At 30.8% G+C, this 14281-nt stretch overlaps 2 protein-coding genes and 3 long non-coding RNA genes across 7 annotated transcripts; 2 read left to right on the top strand and 3 right to left on the bottom strand.

Annotated features, from left to right (window-relative positions):
* Window positions 1-3826: 3826 nt before the first annotated feature.
* Window positions 3827-5185, top strand: MYB7 (myb domain protein 7). The gene is made up of 2 exons (NM_127224.6): window positions 3827-4370; window positions 4443-5185. The coding sequence occupies exons 1-2, from the start codon at window positions 4108-4110 to the stop codon at window positions 4987-4989; spliced, it is 810 nt and encodes a 269-aa protein (NP_179263.1). The 5' UTR covers window positions 3827-4107; the 3' UTR covers window positions 4990-5185.
* A 910-nt stretch (window positions 5186-6095) lies between these two features.
* Window positions 6096-6461, bottom strand: AT2G06755. Its single transcript, NR_140168.1, has one exon. It is a non-coding gene; the product is annotated as an other RNA (long non-coding RNA).
* An 836-nt stretch (window positions 6462-7297) lies between these two features.
* Window positions 7298-7582, top strand: AT2G06745. The gene has a single exon (NR_140167.1). It is a non-coding gene; the product is annotated as an other RNA (long non-coding RNA).
* AT2G06725 lies at window positions 7298-7646 on the bottom strand. Its single transcript, NR_140166.1, has one exon. It is a non-coding gene; the product is annotated as an other RNA (long non-coding RNA).
* Window positions 7647-10349: 2703 nt separating this feature from the next.
* On the bottom strand, window positions 10350-12520 carry AT2G16710 (Iron-sulfur cluster biosynthesis family protein). Of its 3 annotated transcripts, none has more exons than NM_127223.5 (3): window positions 12172-12520; window positions 10828-10945; window positions 10350-10747 (listed from the first exon to the last, which is right to left on the bottom strand). In NM_127223.5, exons 1-3 carry the CDS (start codon window positions 12362-12364, stop codon window positions 10645-10647), a joined length of 414 nt encoding a protein of 137 aa, NP_179262.1. In that variant the 5' UTR covers window positions 12365-12520; the 3' UTR covers window positions 10350-10644. The 3 variants fall into 3 exon arrangements, with proteins under 3 accessions (NP_179262.1, NP_001077902.1, NP_001189536.1); NM_001084433.2 differs by having other exon boundaries at window positions 10367-10742; NM_001202607.1 differs by having other exon boundaries at window positions 10369-10747; window positions 12154-12515.
* Between the last annotated feature and the right edge of the window lie 1761 nt (window positions 12521-14281).

The following is a 14281-nucleotide window of genomic DNA, read 5'->3' as shown; positions in this document are numbered from 1 at the left end:
GTTTGGCTTAGAACTTATCTCAAGTGGTTTAGTTAATTATTTCGGTTCGGTTCAGTGTGGTAGGTTCCATTTGATTTTGGCTTTTGGGAACTCTATTTTGAGATCTATGGTTGCCTCGTACTCTACGTAACATTGAGATCTTTTAATACACATAGCAAATAGCATTAATTGATATAAGATAGGTGAAAAAGAACCCACCACACCTTACACCAAGTGGGACTCACCTGAAACCGAACCCTATCGAGGACTTGACATGGTTGGTATTGTTAGGTACAAAGTTTCCTTAGACTTTTTTGGTTTTATATACGTTTTTCTTTATTTTTGTTTTTTTCGAATGTTTAGGATAATATTTCGAGTATTTTGTACTCTTTGATTGTTTTGTTTCCTTCATATTTGTGTTTTGCACTCGTTAGCAAAATGTCTTTATTTTTGTTATGAGATTTCAATATTAGTATGTGTTTTATTCTTTCTGGAATCGTAATATTAGTGTTTTGATCATTTATTTTTGTGTAATAGTTGATGCACACGCAAAAAACACATAAAAATGAGGAGGTTAATATGGTAATTTGAAAAAGTAGTTAGAACAACTTTTAGGATATTGATTGATCGGTGTATGTTGCAATGTGTCTTTGTACATTGTAAGGTATAAGGTCGGGCCATGACCTCTCTCTTTCATTTCAAACCACTTTTTTTTTTTACTAGTCTATTTCTTATGTAAATTTCCCTAATTATAATGGACATATATTCTTTTTAACCAATTTCAATTTCTAAACTTCTCGTGAACTTACGACTTTAGATACTCGGTAATCCTTTGGTCTTTGGTGGAAAATATTTACGTAATTTTTAAAATTATGTTATGAACTTATGATATTAGCATGTAAAAATAGTTAACTAAGTTGTATAAGTCTACTAGTATTTTCTTGTTGACTGGATTATTCTCTTGTTCAATATGTCTTTGTATCATGTATTATTTCTTCAAGAAATCCTGATTTTGGTTTCTCGAAGATTAATTATATTGGATACTATAAATATGGAAAATATGTACGAGACATTTTTGGGGATTTTTTTTGGTTTATTGTAAAGATTTTCTAGGGGTTTTCTTTACCATGCATGTTTGGTTTGAAAGATCTCTTGTTCGAGTATTTCCATGGATATGCTTCATCGAGCTACTTTTTTCATCGATCAAGATCAGACTATTTCTAATATTTTAAATTAATACCACCACATTTCAAGCAACAATAGGTGAATATTGTTTATTAAAAAATCGTACCGTCAATTACAAACCGAACTTGAGCTTAATATTTAAAAACTGACATTAGTTTAAATATGCGGACGTATTACGTATATCATATGATAAACTATAGGTTTATCTTTTAGGTTCAAAGGGACTAGCAGTTTATATAATATTGAAGGGCTTAATTTAACTTATCAATTAAGTCTTGTCCTAACTAATTCATTAAATAAGTATAACAATATTAGAACAAGCAATCTAAAAAACGCAACCAACTAAATTAAATAAACATAACCTTTTCATCCAACATACATTTTTGAACCCATCAATCAATCATTTAGAATTTAGAAAAATGAAAAAGAAGAGTTGGAGTTATGATAATAAATAATTTTGTATTAAACGAAGTTGGACTATTCCTCCACAAGGCGTCACGTATGGGGGCACATAGGGCTTGTCCCAACAAGATGATAGTGATATATGAGTTTGGTATAACATTGATATTCTAGAACACCTACTATCTTTTTATTGTGTGTGTATTTATCTGTTTGTATTCGTGTTTTTATATATATTGAGGATAAAAATCGGTGACACGTGGTTGCAATTGTTAGAAAATAAAATTCAACGGTGCAATGGTTGGTGTTAATAGATTTTGACTAGGGTGTGAACTTTACGAAATTTTTGATTATTTAATTTGGAATGGAATATGAGATTTTGCCAATTTTCTTTAAAATATGTAGGATAATACCAATTACATAAATTGAAGCATTTTACCAAAATAAATAAATTGAAGCTTGTCATCTCGTTATTATCACTTTGGTTGAGTCAATTGTGAAAATTTTGATTATTTAGGAATACTTTTTTTTTTTCTTTTTTTTTTCTATGCATTTTCAGTTTTAATGGGTCCGATTGGTGACCAATTTTTACAAAAACAATAGACAGGAACAACATGTTTCTTTTTTTTTACCATTTAACAGTAATTTTTTTCTCCAAATTATTATATGTGGACCTCACATTATTCTTAATCGTTCCTTATTTTTTGAGGAATCGTAGAAGAAAATTGTTCTTTCCCAAATTTGATGAGGAATAAACAGAAAAAAAAATTAAATATATATTAATTAAAAATTAAATTTTTAACCTCCACGTTTGTTTGATATTTTTTCTTAACGTCCATGTTTATTTAATATTTAATTTAGAAAATATTTTATTTATTTTTTCATTTTTATACTATTTATTTTATGTTTGGGTTATCATTTACAATAACATTTATTCTATTTTTCTTTTACACTCATTCCTTTTTATTTTTATTTTATAATTTTTTCTTTTTCTATTTATTCTTTTTTAATCATGTTCATTTTTACTCTTTGTATTTTCTTATAGGTTACCAATCGGATCCAATAAATTGTGTTTTTTTTGGCTAGAAAAACATTATGTTCAGCACCATATGCTACACTTTCACGACGAATTTAAAGGTTCTGTGGACAGAAGACAAGTCAACCGCAAAGCAACCCAAGTTCTTGAAAGATGCATGAGTAGAAGATTCATAAATATTTTTTTTTTTTTTTTTTTTTAAATATAATTTGTTCTCGTCGATCTTCCAAGTAATAACATTTTCATATGAATCGTATCTAAATAAAATTATGTTAATCCCGCAAATTCAAACCTACAATATATCCACTATTTTTCTTCTGTCAAAATAAACTATCGGTACTTATAGATCCGGAATATAACATAAGATGATAAATATTTACTTTTATAATAACGATAAGAAATAATAAAAAGCTACTTTTGGTAATAAAAAAAAATGGTAGTAGGAGATTTCAAAGTTGACAATAAAGCGGCTCACTTCTATATTTGGAGGAAAAAGTATAATGGATCCGATTATTAATACAAACCTGTACAAGTTTTTGAACGAGTAAAAAATCATAAGTAATTCAATAATAGTTAAAAACAGTATAAAATAGGGGTATGAGTCACGAAAAAAATTCGAATGGTGACCGAATCGCACATTAATAAAATTCTCTGCATATATATATATATATATTTGTTATTATTTGAACTGCACCGCACTTTATCCGCAGTTGAACTGCATGTTTCCATTAAGACTCTGAGAGTAATATATATGATAAAGCTTTTATTTATTATAATCAGGCTCGACTCATTAGGGTGGAGCGAAAGTGCGACGGTCCAAACCTTATGCCTATTTAAAAAAATTTACATAAGAAAAAGTTTTTTATTTTTTGGAAAAAAAAGTTGTCAAAATATAATTGATAAAATCCCCAAATTTCTTTAAAATATATATTAAAAGGCCCTGATTTTATTTCTAAATGACTTTTATATACCAAAGAGCCAATATTTTTGTAAAATGTTAAAACACTCAAGATATACTTCAAAATAATTGCAAAAGATGCCCAAAAAAAGTTTTACCTAACAAAAGGTCCAAAAAAAAGCAAACATTTACCCTAAGACTCAAATTTATGTTGGGCCGGGTCTGGTTATTATTAAAACGATCAAAGCTAGTGTTTTGTTAAACCGCAATTTTGTAGCATTTCATATGTTAAGATTTGATGGTTGAAAGGAAAACAAAAATTGTGAATAATAATGGTTATGAGATCTAAAACATCAAAGGAAAATCAAGAAGAGAAAGGTATAAAATATTGAATAAATAATATGAATGTGGCAGTTATAGTTTGATGTAGAATAAAAGATTAAACAAAAATCAAGAGCCCCACCAGCCACTCCTTCAAACGTGTCCTACCAACTCTCTTCTAGAAGCAATTAGGCTCACCTTCCACCTCCAACACCTCTCTCCCCTTCTCTCTCCATAAAACCCTCAACAACAGAATCAAAAGCATCATCATCATCAGAAGAAGAGAGTCATGGGAAGATCTCCTTGCTGCGAGAAAGAACACATGAACAAAGGTGCTTGGACTAAAGAAGAAGATGAGAGACTAGTCTCTTACATCAAGTCTCACGGTGAAGGTTGTTGGCGATCTCTTCCTAGAGCCGCTGGTCTCCTTCGCTGCGGTAAAAGCTGCCGTCTTCGGTGGATTAACTATCTCCGACCTGATCTCAAAAGAGGAAACTTTACACATGATGAAGATGAACTTATCATCAAGCTTCATAGCCTCCTAGGCAACAAGTAAGCCCCTATGCTCTGTTTTATATAGCTTATGCTCTGTTTCTTGAAACTTATCCTCTGTTTTTTTATTAGGTGGTCTTTGATTGCGGCGAGATTACCTGGAAGAACAGATAACGAGATCAAGAACTACTGGAACACACATATAAAGAGGAAGCTTTTGAGCAAAGGGATTGATCCAGCCACTCATAGAGGGATCAACGAGGCAAAAATTTCTGATTTGAAGAAAACAAAGGACCAAATTGTAAAAGATGTTTCTTTTGTGACAAAGTTTGAGGAAACAGACAAGTCTGGGGACCAGAAGCAAAATAAGTATATTCGAAATGGGTTAGTTTGCAAAGAAGAGAGAGTTGTTGTTGAAGAAAAAATAGGCCCAGATTTGAATCTTGAGCTTAGGATCAGTCCACCATGGCAAAACCAGAGAGAAATATCTACTTGCACTGCGTCCCGTTTTTACATGGAAAACGACATGGAGTGTAGTAGTGAAACTGTGAAATGTCAAACAGAGAATAGTAGCAGCATTAGCTATTCTTCTATTGATATTAGTAGTAGTAACGTTGGTTATGACTTCTTGGGTTTGAAGACAAGAATTTTGGATTTTCGAAGCTTGGAAATGAAATAAATGAATAGTATTAGATTCTTAATTTGTAGGTGTGATAATGAATGTTAGATTCTTAATTTTGCTTCTTTCTATTTTTTTTTCATCTTTGTTTTCCTTTTTTCCACAACATTTGTATATTAACTTGAAATTTTCAATCAGATTACCGCAAGACCTTGTGTTCCTATGAGATCGATGAGCATTTTGATAGAGATCCACACGTGAATTTGCCATCAGGCATCATGTAGACTAATTAGCTCTCCGACCTACGATAGGATTTAGAACTTATAAATTCCTAAATCTAGTTATAATATACGATAGGATTTAACGTCTATACCCTTATTCATTTGAAAAATGAAAAATGATTTCGTTTGTATCTAACAGTTAATAGGTCTTGTAGTCATGTCAAATTCTTTTTTCAATCATTTTTTGATCCGGTTTGCTTCATCAAGCTTCTGACCAATTCTTAAATTTTTTAACCATCCATGTGTTACGTAAAAGAGAAATTAGTGTATGGTGTAAAATATATCTTTAATTGACCAATAATATGAGGAAACCAGTCAAGGTTATAACAATTTAATTACTTTAAGAGAAAGGTTTACCCGAAAAAGCATTTCTTGTTTCATATCAAAAGAAAATTCTTTGCACACCTCAAAAAAAAAAAAAAAAAAAAAAAAAATCATTCATAATTTATAATAAAATTCACAACGAGAATTAATATCCTTTTACTTGATTTTGATCGTGGTTGGCCATATAGTGAACATTTTAAATGACAAAAATGCTTAATTTTCTATAGAGATTAGGGGACTATCCTATTAATTAAATTCTTACTATTTATTTATTTTCACTATGCTTACTTCTAGAAACTTGAGATTTTTGAAGTAGGTGATGATAAGTTGTGTGAGGATGAGAAGTGGTTGGATGGTACATGTTTCAAGTCATTACTATATATTTTAAAGACTTCCGTAGGATTTTAGCAAATAAAAGTTTATAATAAATCTTATACAAAATAATTTACATTATTTCAGTAGGGTACATAGGACTTCTTCAAACTAAATAGATCTACTAATATCACATGAAAAATATGTAAAAATCAGAGTGTCTCACGTAGATACACTAGGTTACACAATATCAAGGACCCGACAGGTCAATTTAGATCACACGAACTGCAGGTTGACTAATGATTGTGGGAAATGTCAATTTTAGACAGGAGGGTCTATTTATCGCTATGAAACACATGAAGGGAGATATGTGCATTAGTGATATATAACCCATATATAATTATAAAGATGGATGGCAAATAAGAAGTGTTTAAAATCTTCTCGGGCATAATAAGAAATTTGACTCAAAAACATGACCTAGCTAATCAAGTTAGAGTCCGAATGAAAACGTGCGGTGCAAAGCAAATTTGGATACATTTCAGGCGGAATAATATTAAAATATATGTATATATAGAACTTTGATATGATTCTGTCAAGACCATGCATATCCATTCAGAACCTTAATATATGAACTTGAGTGTGAATGAATTATATAGAAACAATTTTTTTCCTTCATCGAATTTATAATAATAGTTAAATGTTTGCGAACAATAATAGAATAAATTTGTGTTAATATCGTTGTTGCATCACGAAATTAAACTTGCATGATAGATGTTGTTGACAAGATTTTGTTTTAGTCAATGATAATTTAAGTAACTAGAATGCATTTTCTATGTTTGAATAAGTAGAGACTAAAGAGTAACGTGTAACGGATAAGATGCTTTAAAGAAGAGTCATCACATGCGTTTACACCAAATTTTAATCCACTTTATATTTATTAATTTTTAACATTCCAAATTTGATGAGTGCGCATTTTTTCGAAGATCCGATACGTCTATAATCTATTTGATGGTTATATATTATGAAATGACAACATTATCTATTTGATTGTCGTAATGATCTTCTCACAGATTTATAAGAAACTTAAATCGTAATAGAGTTTAAATGTTAGTAAAAGCGCAAGGTCATGTAATAAAAGGTACACTTCATATATATATTCCGTAACATACATCACAAAATTCTTATTTATTTTTTTGAGTCAATTTTAAACTAACGTCCACCCTATTTATTACTGACGTTAAACACTTAATACTACATATATTCCGTAACATACATAACAAAAATTTTATTTATTTTTTTGAGTCAATTTTAAACTGACGTCAACCTTATTTATTACTTACGTTAAACACTTAAACCCTGTTTCTATTGTAGTGATATATATCTCAACACTATATATACACATACGTCTCAACACCTTTGTATAAGTTAAATATTTTATCTTCTAGATAGATATCACCCCTCTAAACAACCACTACGGTTAATTGAAAAGATGAATAACATCTCGTTTTTTTTTGTTTTTCATGCTTTTGTGTGTAGGGTTGGGTGATGCGAAGATTTGGGGGAAAAATTTAGTACAATTTAAGAATTCTGTTGAGGGAAAGCAAGTCAATGTCTTTTGTAAATTGAACAACAAACAACTATTCGTAGCTTTTATAGAACCTGGAGAAATCTATGATCATTGGTTTCATGGTGAATTTGTAACCACAAACAAAATGGATTGTGACATAAGGGAGTTACAATATAAACTTGTAAGGATTAGGGCATTTCAAGGTGCTAGTGGCTCATTTGATCATGATAAGACAAATTATTGGGATGTCAGAGAAGATGGAATTTACTTTACACACGGTAAAGACGTACCAAAATTAGAGTATCCATGGTAACGTGTTCTTAAAAGTGGGCACATAAACCTTTTGTTACTAAAAGGAATTATAATTTCTTTATCTTTGTTATAATTACAATTTCCTATTTTCTGTTATTGAAATAGATACCTATTGAATAAAAGATTGATATCGCAATTATTGTCTCTATAACTATCTCGATGGATTTAGAATGTATACCTTTTGTTACGAAAAAAACTCCATATATATCTCGATGGATCCTCGAATTCGGAAATAAAAATCTCTAATTTCTTTAATTTATATGGAGTTTTCAGGATCGTCAAGTTATTAGTCTACAGATTCTTCTTGTATGTTGATATTTCATAGGTCAAATTCACATTGTAATCCGAGATAAATATAACGTCAAGAAACTTCAAATTTTTCAAATAATGTCAATCGAATAATCTGATTTGTTGTGACATCAGACTTTTGTTTATGAATGTTTTTGCTCTTATATAGATCCACGTTTAACGTCATGTCTTTGAAAGATTGTTGGTTATATGCAGGGCAGACCCAAGCTAAGGGTGACTCTGTTTTTCTTATAAATAAAAAAATTTCTTTATATGTAAATTTATTTACTTAAATATCTTGGCCATATGAAATAAAAAATGAAGTGCTCTACCGCCTCTACCCTAAAACAAACAATATTTATCAGTCCAGACCATATTAAAACGAAAATAGTGTTTAAGCCCAAGTTAGTTAAACAGAAATGCACATAACCACTAACCAAACACACCTAGATTTCTTCTAATATGTATAGTTGTCCAATATAGATAATTTCAAATTTCTCTATTAAAACTATATTAATCATTCCAGAATTTCTCTAATTAAATCATTCAAAAAATTCTATATTATTACCACAGTTTTAAATGCACATTGAATTTGAATATAAAACAAAAATATATTATATAACCTAAAAATTAAAAAACTTCTCTACTAAAAATACTAAGTTTTTTTTTTACTAATTAAGAAAACGACTAAAAAGTTTCTACTAAATATATTATATAGAAACTGAAAATTACGGTCGATGCTTTTGATCGCTGAACCAGCGATATGCAAACGAACAACTTTTGCTAAATGTCGTTGGTTTCAGTCGCCAGCAACAGGCAAACGAACAAGACCAATGCTGACGAGTATTTATATATCTTGTGAATTGTACCTAGTATTTGTTATTGATCTACTTGCATGATTAACTCATCTCCTTCAACTAGACATTGAGATAAGTGAAAATATGTCCAATATTATCTCAAGGTTAAATTATCTTGGACATCAACGTTTGTTAACTTTGCCAAAATAGTCAATTTAATCGTCAAATTTTGTTAACTTTGCCAAAATATCCATGCCATTAAGTTAATAAACGGTGTCGTTTTTGTTTAAAAAACTACTAGCACCGAACTCGAACCCAATACTTCTACTGAATACCATTTCTACATTTTTAACTGGGCTAAGCCATTTTTTTAAAAATATCAACAACATAACATAGAACATTGAATTATTATCTACAAATGTATTTAAGTTTTTTCTTAATAAAATAAATAGTCTCGCGGTGTACCGCATGTTAAAATCTAGTTACATATGTATTTAAGCAGCATTATTAGTGCATGTCTCCCACAAATAATCAATTAATACTTTTCGAAGTGAGAAATGAGTTTTTGTATATATCTATCAAGAAATTTTTGAAATCCAGTAGTTTCATCATCTGCTATTTCAGCCTTCAAAAGGGGAGCCTCTCTTCGAGCTTATCCGACACATTTTGTTTTAAATATATATTTATAATTTTTAGTGCTAATTATGTATTTAGTTTATCATTTGTGGTGTCATTATATTTTCTAATTTGATATATGTTATTGTTATATTATAAAATTTTACTTAGTTTAGTAGCTATGATTTTGAATATAAATTTATGTAAGTAAAAACACTAATTAATATAATGTTGTTTAGATATAAAATGATAATATATTGAAATTTATGTAAGTAAAAAATGTAATTATATATTCCTTTTTTTTGTCGTCAAAAAATGTAATTATATAATTTTGTTTAGGTATAAAATATTAATATATTGAATTTTTTTTGTCATCTGATAATTATTAAAGAGAAAAAGTAATAAAGTACGAAGTTAAATCCAAAAGCCAAATTAAAACAGAAACAGAAACAAAATAACAGTGAAACAACGAGATATACAAAATGAAATTTAAACTTTACTCTTCTCAAACACTTGATTGTGAAGCCATGAAGGCTCTCGCTCCAAGTGCTATGTAAAACTGAAACCTTCTGTCTTCAATCACACTCCGAGAAATGGATCGAGCGATCAGATTTGCGTTTGTGGCAATATGACGGAATGTACAAGATTCAAATGCATCAGCAATCTCATGGATTTGTGTTAACCAATTCCTATAGAGAGGCCATTTGAAGAAATATTTTGTAAATAAAAGAAATGTGCCCCAAAAACAGAGAAAATGAATAGTGTTGCTCTACTCATGTGGAGCAAGCGTAGAGTATCATTGGAGATGATTTTACCCAAAATATAGGATTTAAAGCACCATTGGAAATCCTCTAACAAGTTTGCCAACAATAGACTTAGACACATACAAGAGAAACAAATTCTATCCCTTAAGGTCTAAAGTAGTAACCATAAAAAATAGTTTATGTAATCCAACATTTTATAACTTTGGGGATAAGGAATACATTAATTAATCTCAAGATTATCCGTTCCACTAAATACATAGCTTCAGAAATATCTCTAAGCAACAACATGAGCTTCTAATGTGTATATGCAATAAAGTGACCAATCTAATGCCTGAAAGTAGCGCACAAACATAAAACTCAATTCTTATTAAAAAGTATTTGTTTCTCATTAACGCCAATTCCAGTAACAGTATAATATATGAGTGTAATCACAAATGTAAACGCATCACTGTGTGTTAACTAGCACTCTGCTTAGCACTAGAGGTAGATGTTGTCATAAACGATTCACCACACCCGCATTGTCCTTGTGAGTTAGGATTGATAAACACAAACTCTGATCTGCAATGAAAAGAAAAGGTTAATATGGTTTTAGAAATCGACAAGTGACTTTGCGTTTGAAATGTGACAGAGGTCCAAACCTGAGTTTATCATCTACAAAATCCATCTTTGTTCCAATCACATGCATTAAGGCCTTTGGTTCAACAAGGATCCTCACACCTTTCTCTTCTACCAACTCGTCAAATTTACCTTTCTCATCTGAAACAAATATACGCAGAGAAATGTATGTTAAACAATGGCTCAAGACACACAATTAACAATATGTAACATAGCATAACGACAATTTTTAGAGATTGTAATGAGAAACTACGCATTAGCTAATGGGCAGATAGAGAAACATTAATACTAGTGTACACTTTTTCACATTCAGTTATACAGATATAAACAAAATTGAATGTAAACCTGACTACCAAAAAGTTTGAAAACACGAACGTATCTACCAAACCTAACTATCGAGTTTGAGAACAAAAAAATGTTACAGATCTACCAAATCTAACAATCAAGTTTGAGAACAAAAAATGATATGTGTCTACCAAACCTGAGCCAAATATCTACACACTTAGAGGCCAACAAACATTCATCAATTTGTTTACTCTAAAGTAGATAGCACTTGGAACATGGCAATGCATATGACTTTTTCGTCTATGAGACGAAGAGCTCGCAATTTAAGGGAAACTATGCATTTAAACCGTGAATTTGTCTCATAAGACAAGAAACATCCACATAATCATTGACTCTATAACTAGATAGTAGTACTTAATACATGGCAATCATTGATGAGCCAAGAAAATCAAATTCATCATGATTGAACACACATCATAAGCATTCCCAAATCTCAAATTTACCTCTTGTATCAATATCTCATTATGCTATGGCTCTCAAATAGAGGAAAACTAACAAAACACAGCACAAGATTAAAACTCACAAAAAATCAATGCCCTAAATTCACAATTGAAACTTGGTAACATCCATTGAAAGTTTCACTGTAAACTAGATAGCACTTGGGACATAGCAACGCATACGGTTTTCTCATCGACGAAACTGTGGCGAAGATCTAGATACTCAAGAGAACGTATGCATTCAGCTATATTGTCCCTGTATATGACTCATAAACTTCTGTAACTAGATACATAACAATCATCAATGACCCAAAAACCAAATTCATCACTATTAAACACACATCATAAACATTCCCCAATCTCAATTTTACCAAAGTCTAACTCAAAATCTCAATTTGAACACACTATATATCTCCTCCTCCTATAGCTATCAAATAGAGGCATAGGAACAAAACGCAGCACAAGATCAAAATTCAAAACTCAACCCAAAAACCTAAAATAAAAATTGAAACTTGATTCCACCCAAAAAAACCAGAGAAACAACAATAAAGGCGGTGAAATTGAAACCGTTCCCAGAAGTTTTACCGGCGTAATTGAGAGTGTACGACAAGCCGTTGCAGCCACGAGCCTTAACGCCTAATCGGAGAAAAGGTTTTTGACGCTGTTGCAAGAGATGATGAACCCTAGAAGCAGCTTCGTCCGTTAAGGTTAATACTTGCTTCCTTAACGCCGGTCCAACCCTCGCCGCTGCAGCCGCCAAAATTTGAGAAGCTTTCATCGATCGAATCCGAATCCTTGGAGAATTACAGATTTAGGGGCATAATTTATCAGACTTAATCAGAAGCTAGAAGACGACGACGTCTCCTTTTTTTTTTCTAAACCGAAGTTGGAAAATGAACAAGTCTGTTTTCTTTTGCTTAAAGAAATACAAATATCTTCAAATTATATTTAGATATATAAATATACTAAAACTAAATTGGACTCGTCTCGTTTATATACCAAAATATTATTTTTTTAGTACTATCAGTGTTGAATATTTAAACTATTTTCGAATTTGCCGTATAAGTTACGGAGCAAACAAAAAACAGACAAATAAATTTTAAAAATAATCGGTGAATTACAAAAGGTAACCAATTTTCATAAACTATTCAAGTATATAGCACCATAAAATCTAAAACTAAGAGCATGAGCAATGGTGGTCTCTTTTAAGATTCCCTTATAATAAAAAGAAAAAGAAATAATTGAAAATCTTTGTAAATCCTTTTAAAACTCTTAAAAACTCTTGTAAATCTTGTAAACCTATTGTAAAAGGTTTTAAAATGATTTACAAAGGTTTAAAAAGAGGTTTTAAAGTATTTACATATGTTTTTAAAGACTCTAGAAAGATTTTAATAGGTTTTAAAATGATTTACAAGGGTTTATAACAACTACCAAAACTTTTAAAAAAATTTACAATGTTTTTTAAAAGAGTTTTTAAAAAATTTACAAGGATTTTTAAAAGCATTTTTTTGCTGAAAATTTTTTTGGATCTGTTACTTGGTTTGTGGTGGAAGACATGTGGTGCGGAACTCTGTTCTTGTAACTCAGATTATCCCATTGTGAGTCGCGTGGGGTGTGACTGATCATGGCTAATGAATGAATCTATTATGCCAAGTAACTGTAGTTTTAAGGGTTTCCCTTTTCTATTCTTAGTGATATATATTTGCCGTTTGTACTTCTTTACATTCCCTATTAATCAAAGGAGAAACATATCAAAAAACTCTTTCTATCTCACTAAGAAAGTAAAAACGAATGTGTTACAAGATCACAGAAAAAATCACACACACTTGACACACAACCACAAGAAGAACTCTCTCTCTTGTATTGCTGCATTGTACAAGACTTGGACTTCAATTTACACATCACCCTCTTTTGGGCTTACTCATTCGGCCCTGTACAAGCCATAGTTGAGACCTAATGCTCATTCTAGATCTTGCATGACATTCGAAAATATTCATAAAGGATTATCTCATTTGAAATGCATGGCTGGTGTTGGTGCAGGAATTGGCACCTCCGACAATACCGGTTTAAATCGGAGGAAAATGTGTATAAAATCGAGAACTCGATTTAACCGGGGTACCCCGGTTAGCCTGTTAATCGGCCTAAGTTATGAGATCGCCAGAAGACCTAATTTGACAATTGAGGTCGCCCAGCCGACTTCCTAAACCTTGTAAAGGGAAGACTTCCATTTCAGAGAAGAGGATCTCGTGCAGAATAGAAGTAATGAAGATTTAATTCTTAGATAATTAGAAGTTTATCATATTTTGATATATTGAATTCATTGTATAAATAGAAGGGTTTTGCCATCTATTAGATCCATCTTTAACCTAATTCAAGAGACCACTATTAAAGAGCAAACCCTAACTTTTTATTCAAACATCCTAATTATTTTCCTTTGATTACTTGTGAGATAAGAAAGAAGTGAATTTGTCTAAACCCCTTAGTACAAATTCATTATTTGATTTACAGAATCAAACAGCTGGCTTTGGTCGGAGTATGCATAGAAAAGAGAAAGTCATAAAAAATAAAAAGATCAATACGTTCGTTTTTATTCTTCTATTCAGATAAAAATATGGTCGCTCTCTTTCTTTCTCTGAGTGAAAGTGGAGATGATGATAAGATTTGTTGATTTGGTATGTCGGTGTCTATTAGAGAA

Source organism: Arabidopsis thaliana, chromosome 2, assembly GCF_000001735.4.
Source record: "Arabidopsis thaliana chromosome 2, partial sequence".
NCBI classification, from domain to species: Eukaryota; Viridiplantae; Streptophyta; class Magnoliopsida; order Brassicales; family Brassicaceae; genus Arabidopsis; species Arabidopsis thaliana.
Note: the sequence above shows the minus strand (reverse complement) of the source record. Positions and strands in the feature narration are given on the sequence as shown.